This window comes from Ambystoma mexicanum, chromosome 3q, assembly GCF_040938575.1.
Source record: "Ambystoma mexicanum isolate Mex_15411 chromosome 3q, UKY_AmexF1_1, whole genome shotgun sequence".
In the NCBI taxonomy this organism is placed as follows: Eukaryota; Metazoa; Chordata; class Amphibia; order Caudata; family Ambystomatidae; genus Ambystoma; species Ambystoma mexicanum.
This window is the reverse complement of record NC_090926.1, coordinates 16,291,535-16,306,815: the sequence shown is the minus strand read 5'-3', so window position 1 is coordinate 16,306,815 and position 15,281 is coordinate 16,291,535. Positions and strand designations below refer to the sequence as shown.

The following is a 15,281-nucleotide window of genomic DNA, read 5'->3' as shown; positions in this document are numbered from 1 at the left end:
TGACTAGTGCTTCAGAACCACCAACCAGCACTGACACAATTCCACCCTTGCTCACCGAACTGATTGCTGCCTGATACCTGTAGCTGTCTCCCATCTTGAACTGTCACAGAAGCTGCAAGGCACTCTGAAACCGACCATGTTGAGCACCAAGAACTCCTACAGCATAAGGTACATTATGGTTCTGTCCCCGGACCAGGGGGACCCATTCCTCCCTTTTTATGACCCTTTCCTCCTTTTTGTGCTGAAACCCAAGTATCCTTGAACTGTTGTGATTATTTACTATATCGTCTACCCTCCAGTCAATATCCAGAGTGCATCCCTTTTCCTCCTTTGAAACTGTCTGTCCTCTGCATTCCTTTACAGGGTGGGTTGCATTTCGTAGTGTGCTAGAACGGTCTGTTTTGATAATAATGAAATAGATCTTTGTACACAACCTTGACTGGACAGTCTCTTTTTATCATTGGGTATTTGTATTTTCACTGTGTTGCAACTAACCAATGATACAAGACCTTCCGAAGATAAGCCTGCCATTCTGTCTACGTTACCAAAATTGGACAAGAAGGTTTATAATTTGCTTGAGTTTCCAATCGGTTCAGATCCCTTCTGGTGTACTAGAGGTGTGGGGCTGATTGATGGTTTAGAAACCGATATGCATGCCTGGACCACTGGTGCCCTGGAAGTTGATTCGTCACAATGACTGTTGGAAAGTCAAATTGCTGTCTAAAGCCCAGAAAGGGGGGGGGGGGTCACCTTGCATGGTGATGCTAGACACCCGGAGCTTGCCAAGTTCCAACCGACCGAAGAAATCTACAAGTGGCACTGCATCCACGACATCTGTCCACTTTTCCACAGCTGTGAAAGGCCAGTGACGCTGCCTGCAGAGAAGTGCCTGCTGGTGGGTTTCCCGCCATTCCGCACTGAAGAACAAGCCCAGAGGGTCCAAAGTTAGTGATGGCCCACAGAAAAGTCCCATGCTAGAGTCCAAGTCACAAGAAGACATCCTGTGGTCTGTGCTGTGGCCGCAGCACCGAAGAACCGAACAGCACCAACTGTGAATTACTGAAACCTGACAACTACTTCTGGCACTGCACCGTCCCTACCAAAGGTCATTGATAAAAACCCAAGGACTCATCCTTGCCTCCCAAGCCTTGTCAAGGTCCACAGTGGGTTTCATCATCATAGGACATCCACAGCCGGCGTAGCAACCCGACCAAGAGGACCACTGCAACAGAAATGCACTGCTGCCTCTCTGACACTGATTTGTTCCCTTCTGCTGCTCGATTATGAGGGGCCGCCTCATTCAGGGTCCATCCAGTCCATCCAGGGGTCTCAGATTTGTATTGGGCCCGGCTCCCCCGATGCTTCCTAGTTACACTGGGGTGGTGGGACCAGTAAAGAGCCAAGCAGACAATTACTGAACATTTAAGGACTGGGCATTAACATCAAAGCTAAGTATAACTTAACCTTTTATTGCCGGTTACCCAGGTTGAGGCTTTTGCAGGGGGTTGGGGGGAGAGGAGGAATCTCCACACAGAATTGCATTTGTCCCCTGAAAAGTATTCTGTCTGTGTTCTTACGTAATTTGCCTGCATTTCTCCATTTGTGGTTTTGAAGTTGAACAGTGCTTGTCATTTTAATGCATTTTATGACATATACCAATTGGTGCATTATTTCTAAAGCTAAGAACCACTGTGGGAACACATAGTACTGTACATATTGTGTTGACTGTTGATGTAGTGTTGCCCGAGTACAAAGTGGGTGTTATTTATATGTATATACTCAACTATACCTAATTTTTCTAATAAGAGTGGTGTTGGCTCAAAACATAGTGTGTAGACATTCCTTTTCTTAAACTAACCATTTACATATAAATCTTGCCCCTCCTGTGGGCTCTTTTAAACACAGGCATTGGTCTTTGATTAGGCAGATGCTCCAGTGGGAGTCCACTAGCAGCATTTACAATTACCGGTTCCTTTTTTTTTTTTTTTATGTCCCATAAATATGTGAATAACTCATTTTTCCCAAAATGTGAATGACCAATTTGTGACAATGTTCTGTCCTATTTCTGTACAGATGCCAAACAAAAGCGGTGCCGGTTGGAAGGGATGTAACCTAGCCGTTCGGGCTGGACTGCCCACATCGGGGTGGGACCAGGCCTGATTTGCATATGGTCTTTCCCCTTATGTAATGGCTTCGCAGGTGAAAAACAGTGGTCTGGAGGGTTCCGATTCATTTGGGCTCTTCTCCTTACCCTCATAGTGTTCTTCAACAATACTCTGTACACATATCACAATAAATTAAGACAAATAGAAATATGTTGAGCAAAAACAGTACGAGTTATTTTCCCCCATCTAGAATGAAAGACTACAAATACCACAAGGTAGCTCCGCACAGGGCTAAAAGAAATAGCCAGTGGGTTTTGTAAATGCACTTACAAGAGTTGCTCACAAAAAATAATTTGTGAAAAAATATCTCGGTGGTTCTTCATTGCAATTCAATACAAAGGCATTCTTCGTATATGTCTGAGGAAAATGTGATATTCTACAAACAATAGATGCCCTTTGATGTGTCAAATTAGCTCGCATGAAAATAACGTGGTTTAAAACATTTGTGTGTGACATGTTGTAACTGTCCTTAAAAAAAAAAAAAAAAAAAAAAAAATAGATTTAGGTAGATAAATGGTGCTTTCAGCATAGAAATGCCCTGATTGCAGTTCTAATCATCGAAACTTAAGGTCGTGCAGAGAACGGTTACTGGAATGAGGCATCTCTAACCAATGGCGTGCCATTTAAATACCCTCCTTAGAGATTTAAAAACATATGCTGCTCCTTCTGTGCCCTGTCGGCCGCGCTGCTGGGGAGGCAGGGGAAGATTATTCATTTCCCGCCCTCATAGGGGGTTGGGAGGTGATGCACAAGCTCCCCAGGGACAGACGGGAAAAGAGCCTCCTGATTGGACGCATCTCGGCCCCCCTCTACGAAGCACGCATGGCCTCTCTGAGCACAGAGCCACCACAGGTGACCCCATTAGGTCTTCGACCAGCCGTGAAGGCAGGAGACTGGCTGCTTTGCATGAAATCAAAATGCCTTTTGTGAACCTAACAATATAGTATAGTGAGAGGATTTTTTTCGGAACCCTGTCGTTCCTGGTGCTGGATTGTTAGAGGTGATACTCGTATGTCTTGTGCGTGAAGCGCAGAGGAATGATGAGTTATACCACTGAGAACCTGTGCAGTGGATTTGTATTATTAGTATGGATATGCAAAGCCAACACGTATGATTCGACCCAAAAGGTCTTTGTCAATGCTGGGGGATAGTGCACAGGTGAAGTTCCAAGTGGGTTTTGTGGTGATGGTGGTTATGCGTGATGATGTGAATCGTGACCGGGTGTATTATGTAATTGTATTTACAAGGCATATGTGCACAAATTATATAGTGACAATATGTACATGTATTAACATTGCATACATTTAGGGTTTGAAGGATAGCAGGAATGTATATACAGTACATACACAGTATCAATAGATGGAAGGGCGATGTCCAGGCACCAAGGAGAAGGGAGAGGATAGATTAAGTTTAGTGTCATATTCTAAATGTTAACGTTAAGTATCAATGACTTCTTACTGTGGTCGGTATGATTGTGGATCCTGTATAGGGGAAGCTGGAAGGCAGCTGAAATTAGAGAAACAGGATTTAGGTAAGCAGTGGACAGGTATATCACAGAGTGTTTAGCCTTCCCATGTGCGGTGTCCCATATGTGGATGAGGTTGAGTTCAGTTGGCCAACATACGGGGTGTGCAAGAGTGTCCTAGATGGCTTGTGCTGCAGCCTGGTTCTATTGTCTGTAGTAATGTGAAGAGCAGCCCTGTGGGCTGTCTAGTAGTGCTCCTAGCGTGAATGTCGTAAGCATGGATACAGCCTGCTGGACCCTGTAAGCCCAGACCGTCGCTGGAGCATGAGTCTGCATGGTTTTGCGACATTGTATAGTGAAGCTGCCGAGTCCGGCTATCCAAGTTTTGATATTAATATCACTCGCCGGATGCGTTTACATGTCATGGGGCGCAAGGGTTTTCATAACATGATCCACTAATGATCCCGGGTTGATCGTGCAAAATGGGCTAGTTTAGCAGTTTTCTGGTGGTCTCAAGATGTGCAAAGCGCTAATCGGGTGCCCCGTGGTGGTGCGTGGTCATGGTACCAACTGTCATAGTGCAAGCTGTGGCGGTAATGAGGGTGATTCTGTGTAGCTTGGCTGAGTTTTGTTGGGAGGGGGGTGATTTCACTTACCTGGTCGGCCAGCGAAGCCTCCGGATGTCAGATGTGCGGTCACGGTGGTCTTTCGATCCTGTCTGCCATCTTTCGCCTGGGATTTATGTTATGAAGGCCCTGATGGCCAGTAGCATCTGGGTAAAATGCTTGATGATGGGAGGCGGCGCCCAGAGGGGGTGTATGCTGCAGCCCTAATGTTTTCATTCAACACAGTATGTGGGTGCCGGGTGTAAACAATGGTATTCCAAGAAGCCCTTTGGCTCAGAGAATGGGTGGCATGAATAAAGACTACTTAATTGGAAAGCCCATCTACGCCTCAGACTAGTTGCCAACGTATTAAAATAACTGGATCACGCATATATAGAAGTGTCTGCGTGTCACGCGGCGCGCGCCACTCGCCTGTTCTGGGGGTCGGGGTCCTCAGCTACGGCGGTCTCCCTCCTGGAGATTGTATCCGCGTTGGCGCCTTTCTCTTCGGCGTACCGCGGTCCGGGCTCCCGGCTCCCTGGGCGCGGCCATCTTGAATGTCCTGCGCATGCGCGGAACGTCAGTATCCGACGTTTCGCGCATGCGCAGTGACAGCGGCTTGCGTTCCAAGCCTCACTTTGGTCCCAGGCTATAAATAGCCGTTGCAGACCCGGAAACAACGCGTCTCAACGCGGTTTGTTCCGTGTTTACGCTCCAGGAGCCCTACTTGCCTGAAATCTCTGTTCTGCTCCTGTCCTGTTCCTGTTTCTACCTCGTGCTTAGCCCAGTGCTCCATATCCTTTGCCTTGTTCCTTTTGCCCTGCCCTGCCTTGTTACTTGCCCTTTCGGGTTCCAGTCTGGTACTTGGTCTTTGGGGTTAGGTAGGTCCCTGCCTGGGTTCCTCTCTAGCCCTGCACCATTCCTTGGTTGGGAAGGGGTCCGGTTCTGGGGTGTTCGTTCTCTTCCCCCTACTCTTCCTTTCCTCCTTGAATGGTCTGCCTCCCCATTTCCTTTCTGCTGGTCTTGTGCCCTGCCGGTATCTGTGCCATTACTACCACCTAGGAATTACCGAAGATCTGTCCCTCGAACTGCTGGTACCGAAGTGGACTTCACCTGGCCTTCTCTGTCAGTGTTTACACTGTCCTGACGTCACGCAAATACAGAGAAGTGCTACCCGTGACGTTGGGAGCTGGTTCAGCTCAATCCTGTCATTTATTGTCAGGAGGGTGTTGGGTCGGTTCCCCGCGTTGCTCTTTCATCTTTGCGAAGGTCCATCGACAGACTGGCAGCCCCATCCCCTCGCTCCCCAGGAAGAAAAGGTAACCAGCGATCTCGTGACGCCTCTTATAACACTGCGTCGCGTATATAAAGGTTATCGAATATGTTGCCACTTCTAGTCAAATATTCATACAGTAAAGTGCTGGAAATGGAAAAAATATGCTCCAGAAACCGGCAGGAAGGGGTGGTGATCTGGGTATGAGGGGTGTAGCTCAAGTGGGGCAGCATCTTCTCTTCAAGGGGCCCAATTGTGGCTATGTGCATAAAGGCAGAGAACATATTGGGAACATAGAAATTACATTTTCGATTTGAACTCTCTGCGATAGTGATTCAGCATAAAACCTTTCTGATCAAGTAATTAAAAATTGTGTCTCTACTTCTTTCACATGTCTCAATACTCAATCTAAAAGAAAAATGTCTTTAAAATTGCATATATTCTATGTTCTATTTTATTGTTAAGCGCCAAAGCACTTGGGCATCCGGGCGCTACACAGAGACAAGAAAACAAAGACTAATGCAAACAAGAAAACGGAACAGAGGAAAGGAGGAGAGCGAAGAGGTAAAACTCCCAGTAGCAATTAGTCGAGTCTTCAGGCCTTTCCTGAAGACAAGATGATCTTTTTCTGTTTGCAAATTGTCTGGAAGCTTATTCCAGGCTTGTGCCAACAAGACCAGAAAGGAGTGACCATTTCCCCTGCTTCTCTTGAAGGGAGTGACTAAGCCTTGTGTGTCAGAGGACCGTAAGTGGCGGACAGATTTATACACAACCAATTTCTCACTCGGATGAGGCGCATTTCCGAACAGGCATTTCTGACCGAATGGGAGTATCTTAAATTGGACCCTGGCAGCAACAGGAAGCCAATGGAGTTCTCAATGGGCCTCTGAAATCGGTTCTCCACAGGCAATATAACAAAATACTCGCACTGCATCATTTTGGATCTTTTGTTACTTTGCCCATACATTCCATGCTAGCCGTACTGAGCAAGGAATTACAATAATCAGTCTGGACAAGACAATGGCCTGAACTAACTTCTCACGGTTTGACTGAGTGACTAGGGGCTGATCTGCCTCAAGACCCTCATATATAGTAATTTAGAATTTTTGACCACATAGTTAACATGGGCATCTTCATTAAGTGAATCTTCCATGTAAAGAGAGGGTTTTCACTTTACTAACCACAGCAATATGGTCTCCGTCTATACTAAAACTCTTCTAGGCCATTTCGTGTGTGTGTGTGTGTGTGCGTGTGTGTGCGTGTGTGTGTATATATATAATATGCTTGGGTGTTCTCACCTACGACAACTTGGGAGAAGACCTTGCGTACTGATGTGCTGGGGTTTTTCAACAAAGTCGGAGTGGGGCAAGTATTTTCATGAAGGATGAGGGTGTCTGGCTACATTTGAGCGGGTTTGTCTGGGGTTTACTTGATTGGGAAAGGGGTTTTCTCAAGTCCGGTTCAGAGTTTCCGACACTGAGTTGGGAGTCTTTTCTGAGGCTACATTTGCGGGGGCGGGTCTATTGGAGTTGGTTGAGGCTGAGTTTTGGGAGTGTCTCATTGTGTCTCGTGGTACATTTTGAACGGTTTTATAAGTAAAAACAATAGGATTGCAAATTAGCATGGCTTGGGCCCATTAAGACAAACGTAATCCCAAAATAATGTAAGTGCAGCCGTTATAGGATTATTTGGGGATCACATTGCTTTGAGATGTATTTGAACTCTTAAATCATTTACTAATAAATATTTTGGGTGCTCTAATACAAACGTAAGGGTTCAACACGGCATAAGTAAATGCAATTCTAATAGCACAATATTTTTAAAAATGCAATGCGCATTTAAAGTGGATTTAAACACCATTTGAATTATCAGAAATGCAATAATAACTTGGTTTTGATACAGACCTTTTTGCCAAGGTGCAACTTTGAAAGATTGAGAGAAATGGAAACCAACCGGGAAAGAAAGAGGCAAGAGATTGTAGGTAGACCTCGGAGTGGAACGATTGGGCAGAGAGGTGGGCATCAAGCTCTCACGTGACCCCCCCCCCCCCATTGTGTGGCATTTCCTTTGACTTAATCTTGGATGTGGAGGAGGGGTGTCGTTTTATGTCTTTTAGTGTTACAACATTAAGGAGTCAAGAGGTCCATATGTCATTTTCTGTAACCTCGCCAGTAATTATTTTTACTGTAATGTCATGAGTTGTGCCATTAAGGATACGAGCCAGTGCTATCCAGTTAATTTTGGCCAATAATGGAGGTGTGGGGTGGGGGGTTGGCTTATGTTACCATGTATGCCCCAATTGTGTCATTGGGCCTGTGAGGGGTGGCTCTGAGTGTGCATCAGTGCACATGCTCGGTTGGGGGCGGTACTTATCGGTGTTTGGTGTGACACATTGTGCAGACTTCCCAGATTGTTTGCAAAACCTACATGAGGGGACATCATTAATGTGATATGATAGATTATTTATAACGCGCTTAATACCCAGAGGTTTCTAAGCGCGGACCTGGGGATCAAAACAGTGTTCTGTGTAGTCTTGCTTCCAAGGCGAGCACGTTGCCCCTGAGCTATCCCCCCGAGACCAGCAGCACGTGGAAGCTGTCTTGGCAATCTGCTTTACTAGGGCAATGAGAAAATTGCCATATTTAGGCTGGAGGCAATGCTGAAACTGACATCCAGATAATGTATTCTTCAATGTGGTAATGTAGAAACTGGTTTGTGGTTCTGTGGTAAGAGGGTTTGTCCTGTATTGGTTCCACCACTCACCCTCTCCCACCTTTTCTCCTGTAGGTGTTCTCCATTGTGGTGTTCGGGTGCATCGTGAATGAGGGATATATCAACCGGCCCAACGAGGATGAGGAGTTCTGTATCTTCAACCGCAATCACAACGCCTGCAACTATGGGGTGACTGTGGGGGTCCTGGCTTTCCTCACCAGCCTCCTCTACCTGGCACTTGACGTCTACTTCCCCCAGATCAGCAGCGTCAAGGACCGCAAGAAGGCTGTGCTGTCAGACGTTGCAGTATCTGGTGAGGCGCAGCTACACGTGCAAATGGCGCAGCAGCCAAGTGGCTTCATGTCGTGTTTGGCACCTTTTAGCCAGTCCTCTCTTTTGAAGCAAAAAGGGTGGGACTTGTATGGCAATACATATAATGGCGATAGGTAAAGGACAAGTCCCAGATAGCAAAGTGCTGCTGGCCAAAATACCAGGACTGGATGATGGTGCCGTACATGCATTTGGGGCCACTTGGCGGCTACATATTTGTTTTTGTATAGCGCGCAACAGCCCGGAGCCATAGTGGCATATAGGTACACAATGGCAGATGTTTGCAAATTATTGCAACACATTGTTTAAGTAGGCAAAATGAATGCACGGGTACCATAACAGAGGTTTGGGGCAACACTCGCACCTAGAGCAGGGTCACAGAAAGCTTAAAACTCACAAAGAACAGGCATAGCATGTGCAGAAACAGTCCAAACGTCCCTTACACGCGGAAAATCTGAATCTCGTGAGGCGGGTGCATGATCTTTTTAGGTTATGCGTACTGTAGTGAAGTGCGCTCATGTGGCCTAACGGAGCTAAATAATTCACACATGCACATAACCGGTATAACCTTAGCAGCAGTAGTGCCGGCTTCAACACAGACACAACACCCCGTCCCCCGCCACACCAGGTACAGCACAGGTAATAACAATGTACATTCCCCTTGCACAAAAAGAGCAGCTACGAGGGTATAACGGTAGAACCAACTTCTACTTCACTCATGGGGAACAGGTACAATACAGAAGTGTAAGCGCCCCCCTGGGATGCTCTTCCCCCTAATAACTCACTTCACAAAAAGCAGTCTAAGCGTGTAAACTGAGAACATTCTGTCACAGCCATGCAAGATGTTGTTATTCGAACTGCAAGGGTGTTAATGATGGCGGTTTTCTCTCTTCAAGCGGGCTCTGCTAAGCTGACCTCACTTTCAAAATGCTCCATGCTGAAAAGTATAGTTCACTCATATGTACTTTGCTGGGCCCCAACTACTGACGCAAGCAGCTGCAATGTGATTGGCAGCATGGCAGCTACAGAGTAACGGACCTCTGCTAAAAACAGACTGCTAGAGCCAAATTCATTCCATCAGCCATGGGCTGTCTTTAAAAGTACTGGCACCCGTGTATACAGAATACCTTTACACGCATAACCTTGTTTTTCTGGTGGCAGAGCTTGAACTAAAGATAATGATCAAGCAAGATCTAGTGGCAGATGTGTAAAAACAGTTTCCATTTCCAAAACCCACTTGGACGTAATTTATTTCCACTAGGCCTGCAGCTGCAGAGCCATTGGAGTATTTGCATCTGGCACAGGAAGTTTCACCCACATGTGGTGAGCCTTGCAGAGGATGTCATTTGTTCTCTGCTGGGAAACTTTCACACACCATCCACAACATAGCTCCCCTTTGGGTTGGTTGAAAGATGAGGGCCTTAAAGGGGCCTCTGTCGACACAATGGGGAAGTGGCACCAGTGAGCTAATTACTGAAGTCCTTTTGATCTGTGAAAGATGGGTGATTGGGGGAATAAGTGTAGCTGGGAGGTGGTCATCGAAATGCAGAAAGGGCAAGCTTTGTTGAATGTCGTGCCCGCTTCCCGAGACCCCTCCTAACTTCATGCAGGCCAGGCACCCTGGGAGGTGACAGCCGAATGAATAACCCTTGTTGGCAACAGCAAGAATTGAACCCTTACAGAATGCTTGGAATGGACCGATCCATTGTGGCAAAGTGACCATATAAGAGAATTAGATACTCCCTTTAAATAAATCCTCTTTTAGACCATGCTTGGAACATCATTTGGTAGCACACTCGTGCCCAGGATTCGATGTGCTGTAGAGGCAGTCCAGCAAGTGCTCAGGTAACCTTCCTGGCACAGAGGAGCAAAAGGACTTGCCTTTCTTCAGGGACCCGTTGAAGGACCCTACAGAACCCTGTGGGCCAAAAGTAGCTGGCTTTGGCTTTCTCTTCAATTTCATGCCACTTTGAGCTGCTGTGAGCACACTGGATGTCTTGGAACCACTGTGAAGGCTCAACAAAGCTGCCTTAACACTCTCCAACTTTAACTCACATCAGGTGCTCCTAAGCTCTGTTGACCTGAACATCACAGACTGTCCCATGGTTATTCGAGCCACAAGCCATTGCTGCTTGTCAAAATGAACTGTTTGTTGTATCCAGTCAAGCTAGCTCACGGTGGAAGCTGAATCGCCACCCTCCTCACATCAGGACCCAGTTGAGCCTTCGGGCTATGCCAATTTGACATCACCTGCCGGTACAAAGCTTTTTTTTTTTTTTTAGCTCCAAGCCATTGTGGCTTGCCAAACTGCATCACTGTGTGGAATCGCTTCGAGCCAGCTCACCCACTGGAATCTGACTCTATGCACTTTACAGCGACCAGAAGCTCAGCTTGATTCTGTTGAGACCCTGAAAGTAGAGAAAAAGGTTAATTTATCTGTGATTATGCCCCCCCCTTGCCTTGCAGTGGAAATTAAGACCCCATTTTATGGTATATACCTATTCTTTTTCTTTGACTTTCCTGCAACACTATTTACCCCTAGACCCTGTTATTCAGTACCCAGAATGCCGTTTTCTCTAAATGATTGCATTCTCTTTGCACCTCATTATATGGGTGGGTTGTTAGTGTTTTTAACAGTTTCTGTCCTTTTAGTTTCTTATTTTTGTAGAACCTTCATTGGACATTTTTCTTTTTGTGCTTAATGTACTTCTGCTGTTTTGGTTGCCTCCATATTGTTTCTCATCTGCGTGAAGCTTAACGCCTGCCCTCGGCCTATGCTGCCTTATACTGGGCAAGGAGTTGTACCGACCGCGATGGGCAGAGGCAAGGGAACATGGGGGGCTGTAGGGGTTGTAGAGGAAGTGTGGGTTGCAAAGTGTACTTTCTGGAGCGACAAAAAAAGTAACTGAGAAGGCTAGAGCAGCAATGTATTCAATTGAGGAGAAGAGTGGCAATCGAGGTTTTAGAAGAGTGGTAGGTGAGGGGTTCATTTCTATATAATCAGTAGGTTCATATTGGTAGCGGAGAAGAATTGTTGAACCTTTAGTTCAATATCAAGGAGGGCACCATGGTTGTGAGTTTTGGGGCATGGAATAAGGTGGTCAAGGCTAAAGGACAACAGTGAAGTTATTTGGGATCGGGGGGGGGGGGGGGCGGTACTGGAAAGCTTTGGTCCATGGTCCAGTGACTAATGGCAGGGAGACAGATATTGCAGAATATCCCATGGGTGAAGAAGGATACTCGGGAGAATATCATTTGAGCGTCGTCAGTAACTACGTGGTAGGAAAAGCCGAAAGAAGACGAAATTCGTTTTCAAAGAGGGAGGGGGGGGCACAGAGTGTGATGAGGAATGCGCCAAGAAGGAGCCCACCAGGAGTGGGGGGTTGGTGTGCTGGTGCCAGTCTTACACAAAGTGGATGGATGTTACAGATGGGAGGTGATCCAGTCAAAGGGCAGAGTTGCAAATTCCATTGTTGGAAAGGGTAAGTAGTAGAGGGGGTTTATCGACCGAGTCACAGGCAACAAATAGATCATGGAGGATGAGTATCGATAAGGGCTTCTAGCAGAGTGGAAGTTGGAGGTAGGAGTACAATTCTTGGGCATGCAACCCAGCAGATGAGGTCCTCAATGGCTCCAAAGTGTCAGTGCTCTGATCGGGGGGCTAAGGAGGAACCCCAATCACTGAAGCTGCCTTAAGAAATGCAAAACTGAAAGAGGCGCCTCTGCCCTCCTGGGCTCAACAGCATTCCGAGGACATCCCGCTTCCTCTGCCCACCACACTCTCTGGAAGGGAGACATCCCCTCCTCTGCGACGCGGTGCAGGCCCCTATCTTTTACCCTCAGGCTGGTTCTCTCACTCTGCATGGGTCTCGGGCCCTTTGTGTTCCTTCTGAGATTGAGAGAAATCCGCCTTTCAGGCATGGATGTTAACAAAGTCGGGTCGGAGCCCAAACCATTTACCTTTTTTTAAATGGCCCAATACATTATTGTATTTTACAATCCCCATATAAGCAACACTTAGATTTATAGGGTGAGGGTAGTAAAACCCTTCCTTATGGATCCCTCATCCTCTAGGTGGGTGGGCCCCACTTGCCCTGTCCCCTTAGTGGGTGTTGAGCTGACCAGGCTCGCCTCCCTGGTCCCAAAGGGTTGGCTCCCTCTTGGGGAGAAGGGACAAATTCCCTGGATTAGTTGCACACAGTACAAGCAGAGCCAGTTTTGCAATCTCCTATATGCTTAGAACAGATATAGCACGGGGAGAAACATTGTAACCTTACCACACAAGCAGAAAATAGGTAAAGTATAAATAACACCTGGAAAGCATAATTTGCAACTTGGGTATAGCAGCAATGTAAGCGTCATCACATATAAGTACATTCCAGGCAGCAGCAAAGCACACTTCAAACACACCTACCAGGTATAGCGCATGCAACATCAATGCAAGATTCTTTGGACTTCGGCTATGAAACTGAGGCAGATCAATAACAGTCAGACAGAGGCATAAACTGCAAATATGGGCTAGCGGCGAAATGTACAACTTTGGGTATCACAGTTCAGGGTTTATCAATTCTCAATCCGGATCCCCTTCCTAAGAGAATACGTTCACACTCACACACAGTCGTTCAATTTTTAAGTGTCCCTGTCACATTTTTCTTGACTCCTGGCTCCTCTGGCTTGAGTCATCTGCTTCTTGTCCTCCATGTTGCATGAGGTCCCTCCGGGGATCTCCCGTTCCAAGTGCCAGCATGTTGGGCCTCCCAATGGGTTGAAACTGTGTCTCTGTAAAGAATGGCAAAACCCTAGACCTTCTGACAGAGAAAAAATAGGGTTTCTGAAACCTGCAGCTCAGCAGATGTTTCAGTCGGCGATACATGCCAACTCTTGTCTATGCTGGCTAGATCAGATGGGAATTGTAGTCCAAAACATCTGGTGATCCAAAGATTGCCCCTGGAAGAAAGAATCTGGATTTGTCTCAAATCTCCTGTTTACCACCTCCCTGTCCCAGGGTCTTAACTCCCTCAGAACTGTCCTCTCCTATTCCTCCTCAATGATGCACAATGGACTCCTTCCTAAGTGGGCTCTGTCTTCTATCCCGCTTCCTTTTACTCTCTCTGCTGGGTGTTCACCCTTCCTCCATACAACTCTGGTCAACCTTCACCTTAGAAATACAATTACTCTCCTCTCTGGCATTCTCTCTGCCACCCTGTTGGTAACATCTTCCAACCGCCTCACAGCTGCTGTTCGACGCCATTTCTACATTTTCAGTCACCCTCCTTGGTAGCTTCTCCCAATCACCTCTCAACACCTTCCCAATCGGTCTCTTTGATGTTCTCTCCATCTTCCTCCTTGTGTTCTCGCCACCTCCTCATCCCTCCAGCTACCTTGCCCTTCCACAGTCCCCGCGACCCCTCCTACTATGTCTCCACCACAACCGCCGCCACTCCTTTATTTTCAGTGCTTCACCCTCCAGCTCCTAACATAACCACTGAAGCGAAGAGGTATCTGGCTTTTATTGAGCCCTCCCCTTGGACCATGTTAGTTATGAGCAAATGCACTTGTGGGAAATAACCTTTGGCTGGTCTCGATCTCTGTATTATCACATCTGATAAGGTAGCTTCATAGTAATGCACTGGGAGGTGGAACAAGTTTTCAATGAGCCGCTCCACCATTTTGAAATGGCCGCCAGCACACAGTGACAGTTTCTTTCTGAACTGAAGCTACCAACAGCACATCAAAGCTCTCTTGCGTTTTTCCCTCTCAATCCCTCTAAGTAAGTCCTCACAGCCCTCCTTACTTTGCAGGTCTGCCAGAGCGCTTGGAGACCATGAAAATGGCAGCAGAGTTCAGTTAAGCTTTGTCGTAACGCGCTCTTTAAATGAAATACGAATAAATCAAAAACATAATGTAACCTGTGCGATTGGTTTACTGCCGGCCGGATGGATAGTCTGCCATGCGGCCTTCCAGCGCCCTTCAGTTCTGTTCTGTGCACTTGGCCACACTCTCCTGAACTAAGTAATGGATATCTTCCACGGGTGTAACAGAAGCCCTGCAGACTTCCGGCCAGTGACCGTCCTCATCTTAGGCATCCCGTAAAGGTAGCGCATGGGCATGTGCTTTGTGACAGTCCTGTGCGGCCAGGGGATCCACCATAAACCAAAAGTGAAATGGCCCTGTTACACTTGTCATTTTATGTATTGGATGTTTATTTATGTCCTATTTTACTGTGTCGGTATAGCGCCTTGAAACTGTTCTTGAACTGATAAGCCATGCTTAATATGTACTACTAATTCAGGCAAAGCATCACACCGTGGGTGATGGTGGCAGCGGCACCCAGTCCCTGCGACTTGCCCATCGGTTACCCCAAGAGACAGGCAAGGGACTTAATCACTCTACTCCAGGCAGCATCAGTGCTAGCTTTACTCCAACACAGATCAGGTATATCACGCAGGGTCAGAGAAAGAAAGATTATTTCTCGCACTCAATTGGTAAAGCACAAGCAGCAGTAGGTCAAGCTTCAAACACACAGCAGGTACAGCACCGGCTGCAGCACTATAAGGTTCCTGCAGACACACAGAACAGTCAGATCACTGACACTGTCAGATTGCTTTCTACAGAAAATTGAACTATCATGCACAATCGCAGTGTAAACTTCACTAGTGCAGAAAGAAAAGGGACAGTATGGCATCAGTGCAAAATTCACAGATGCATAGAACAGACGTAACAGAGTGCAG

General features: G+C 46.8%; 1 protein-coding gene and 1 long non-coding RNA gene across 3 annotated transcripts in view; one reads left to right on the top strand and one right to left on the bottom strand.

Moving 5' to 3' along the window:
* Nucleotides 1–15,281, bottom strand: part of LOC138582021 (uncharacterized) — a 275,880-nt gene that overhangs the window by 86,331 nt on the left and 174,268 nt on the right. The window lies entirely within an intron of this gene.
* Nucleotides 1–15,281, top strand: part of SYNGR1 (synaptogyrin 1) — a 116,114-nt gene that overhangs the window by 76,071 nt on the left and 24,762 nt on the right. For both annotated transcript variants that reach the window (XM_069652947.1, XM_069652948.1), the window contains exon 2: nt 8,296–8,533. In XM_069652947.1, the coding sequence (XP_069509048.1) occupies nt 8,296–8,533 (238 nt within the window). The remainder of the gene's footprint in view (nt 1–8,295; nt 8,534–15,281) is intronic.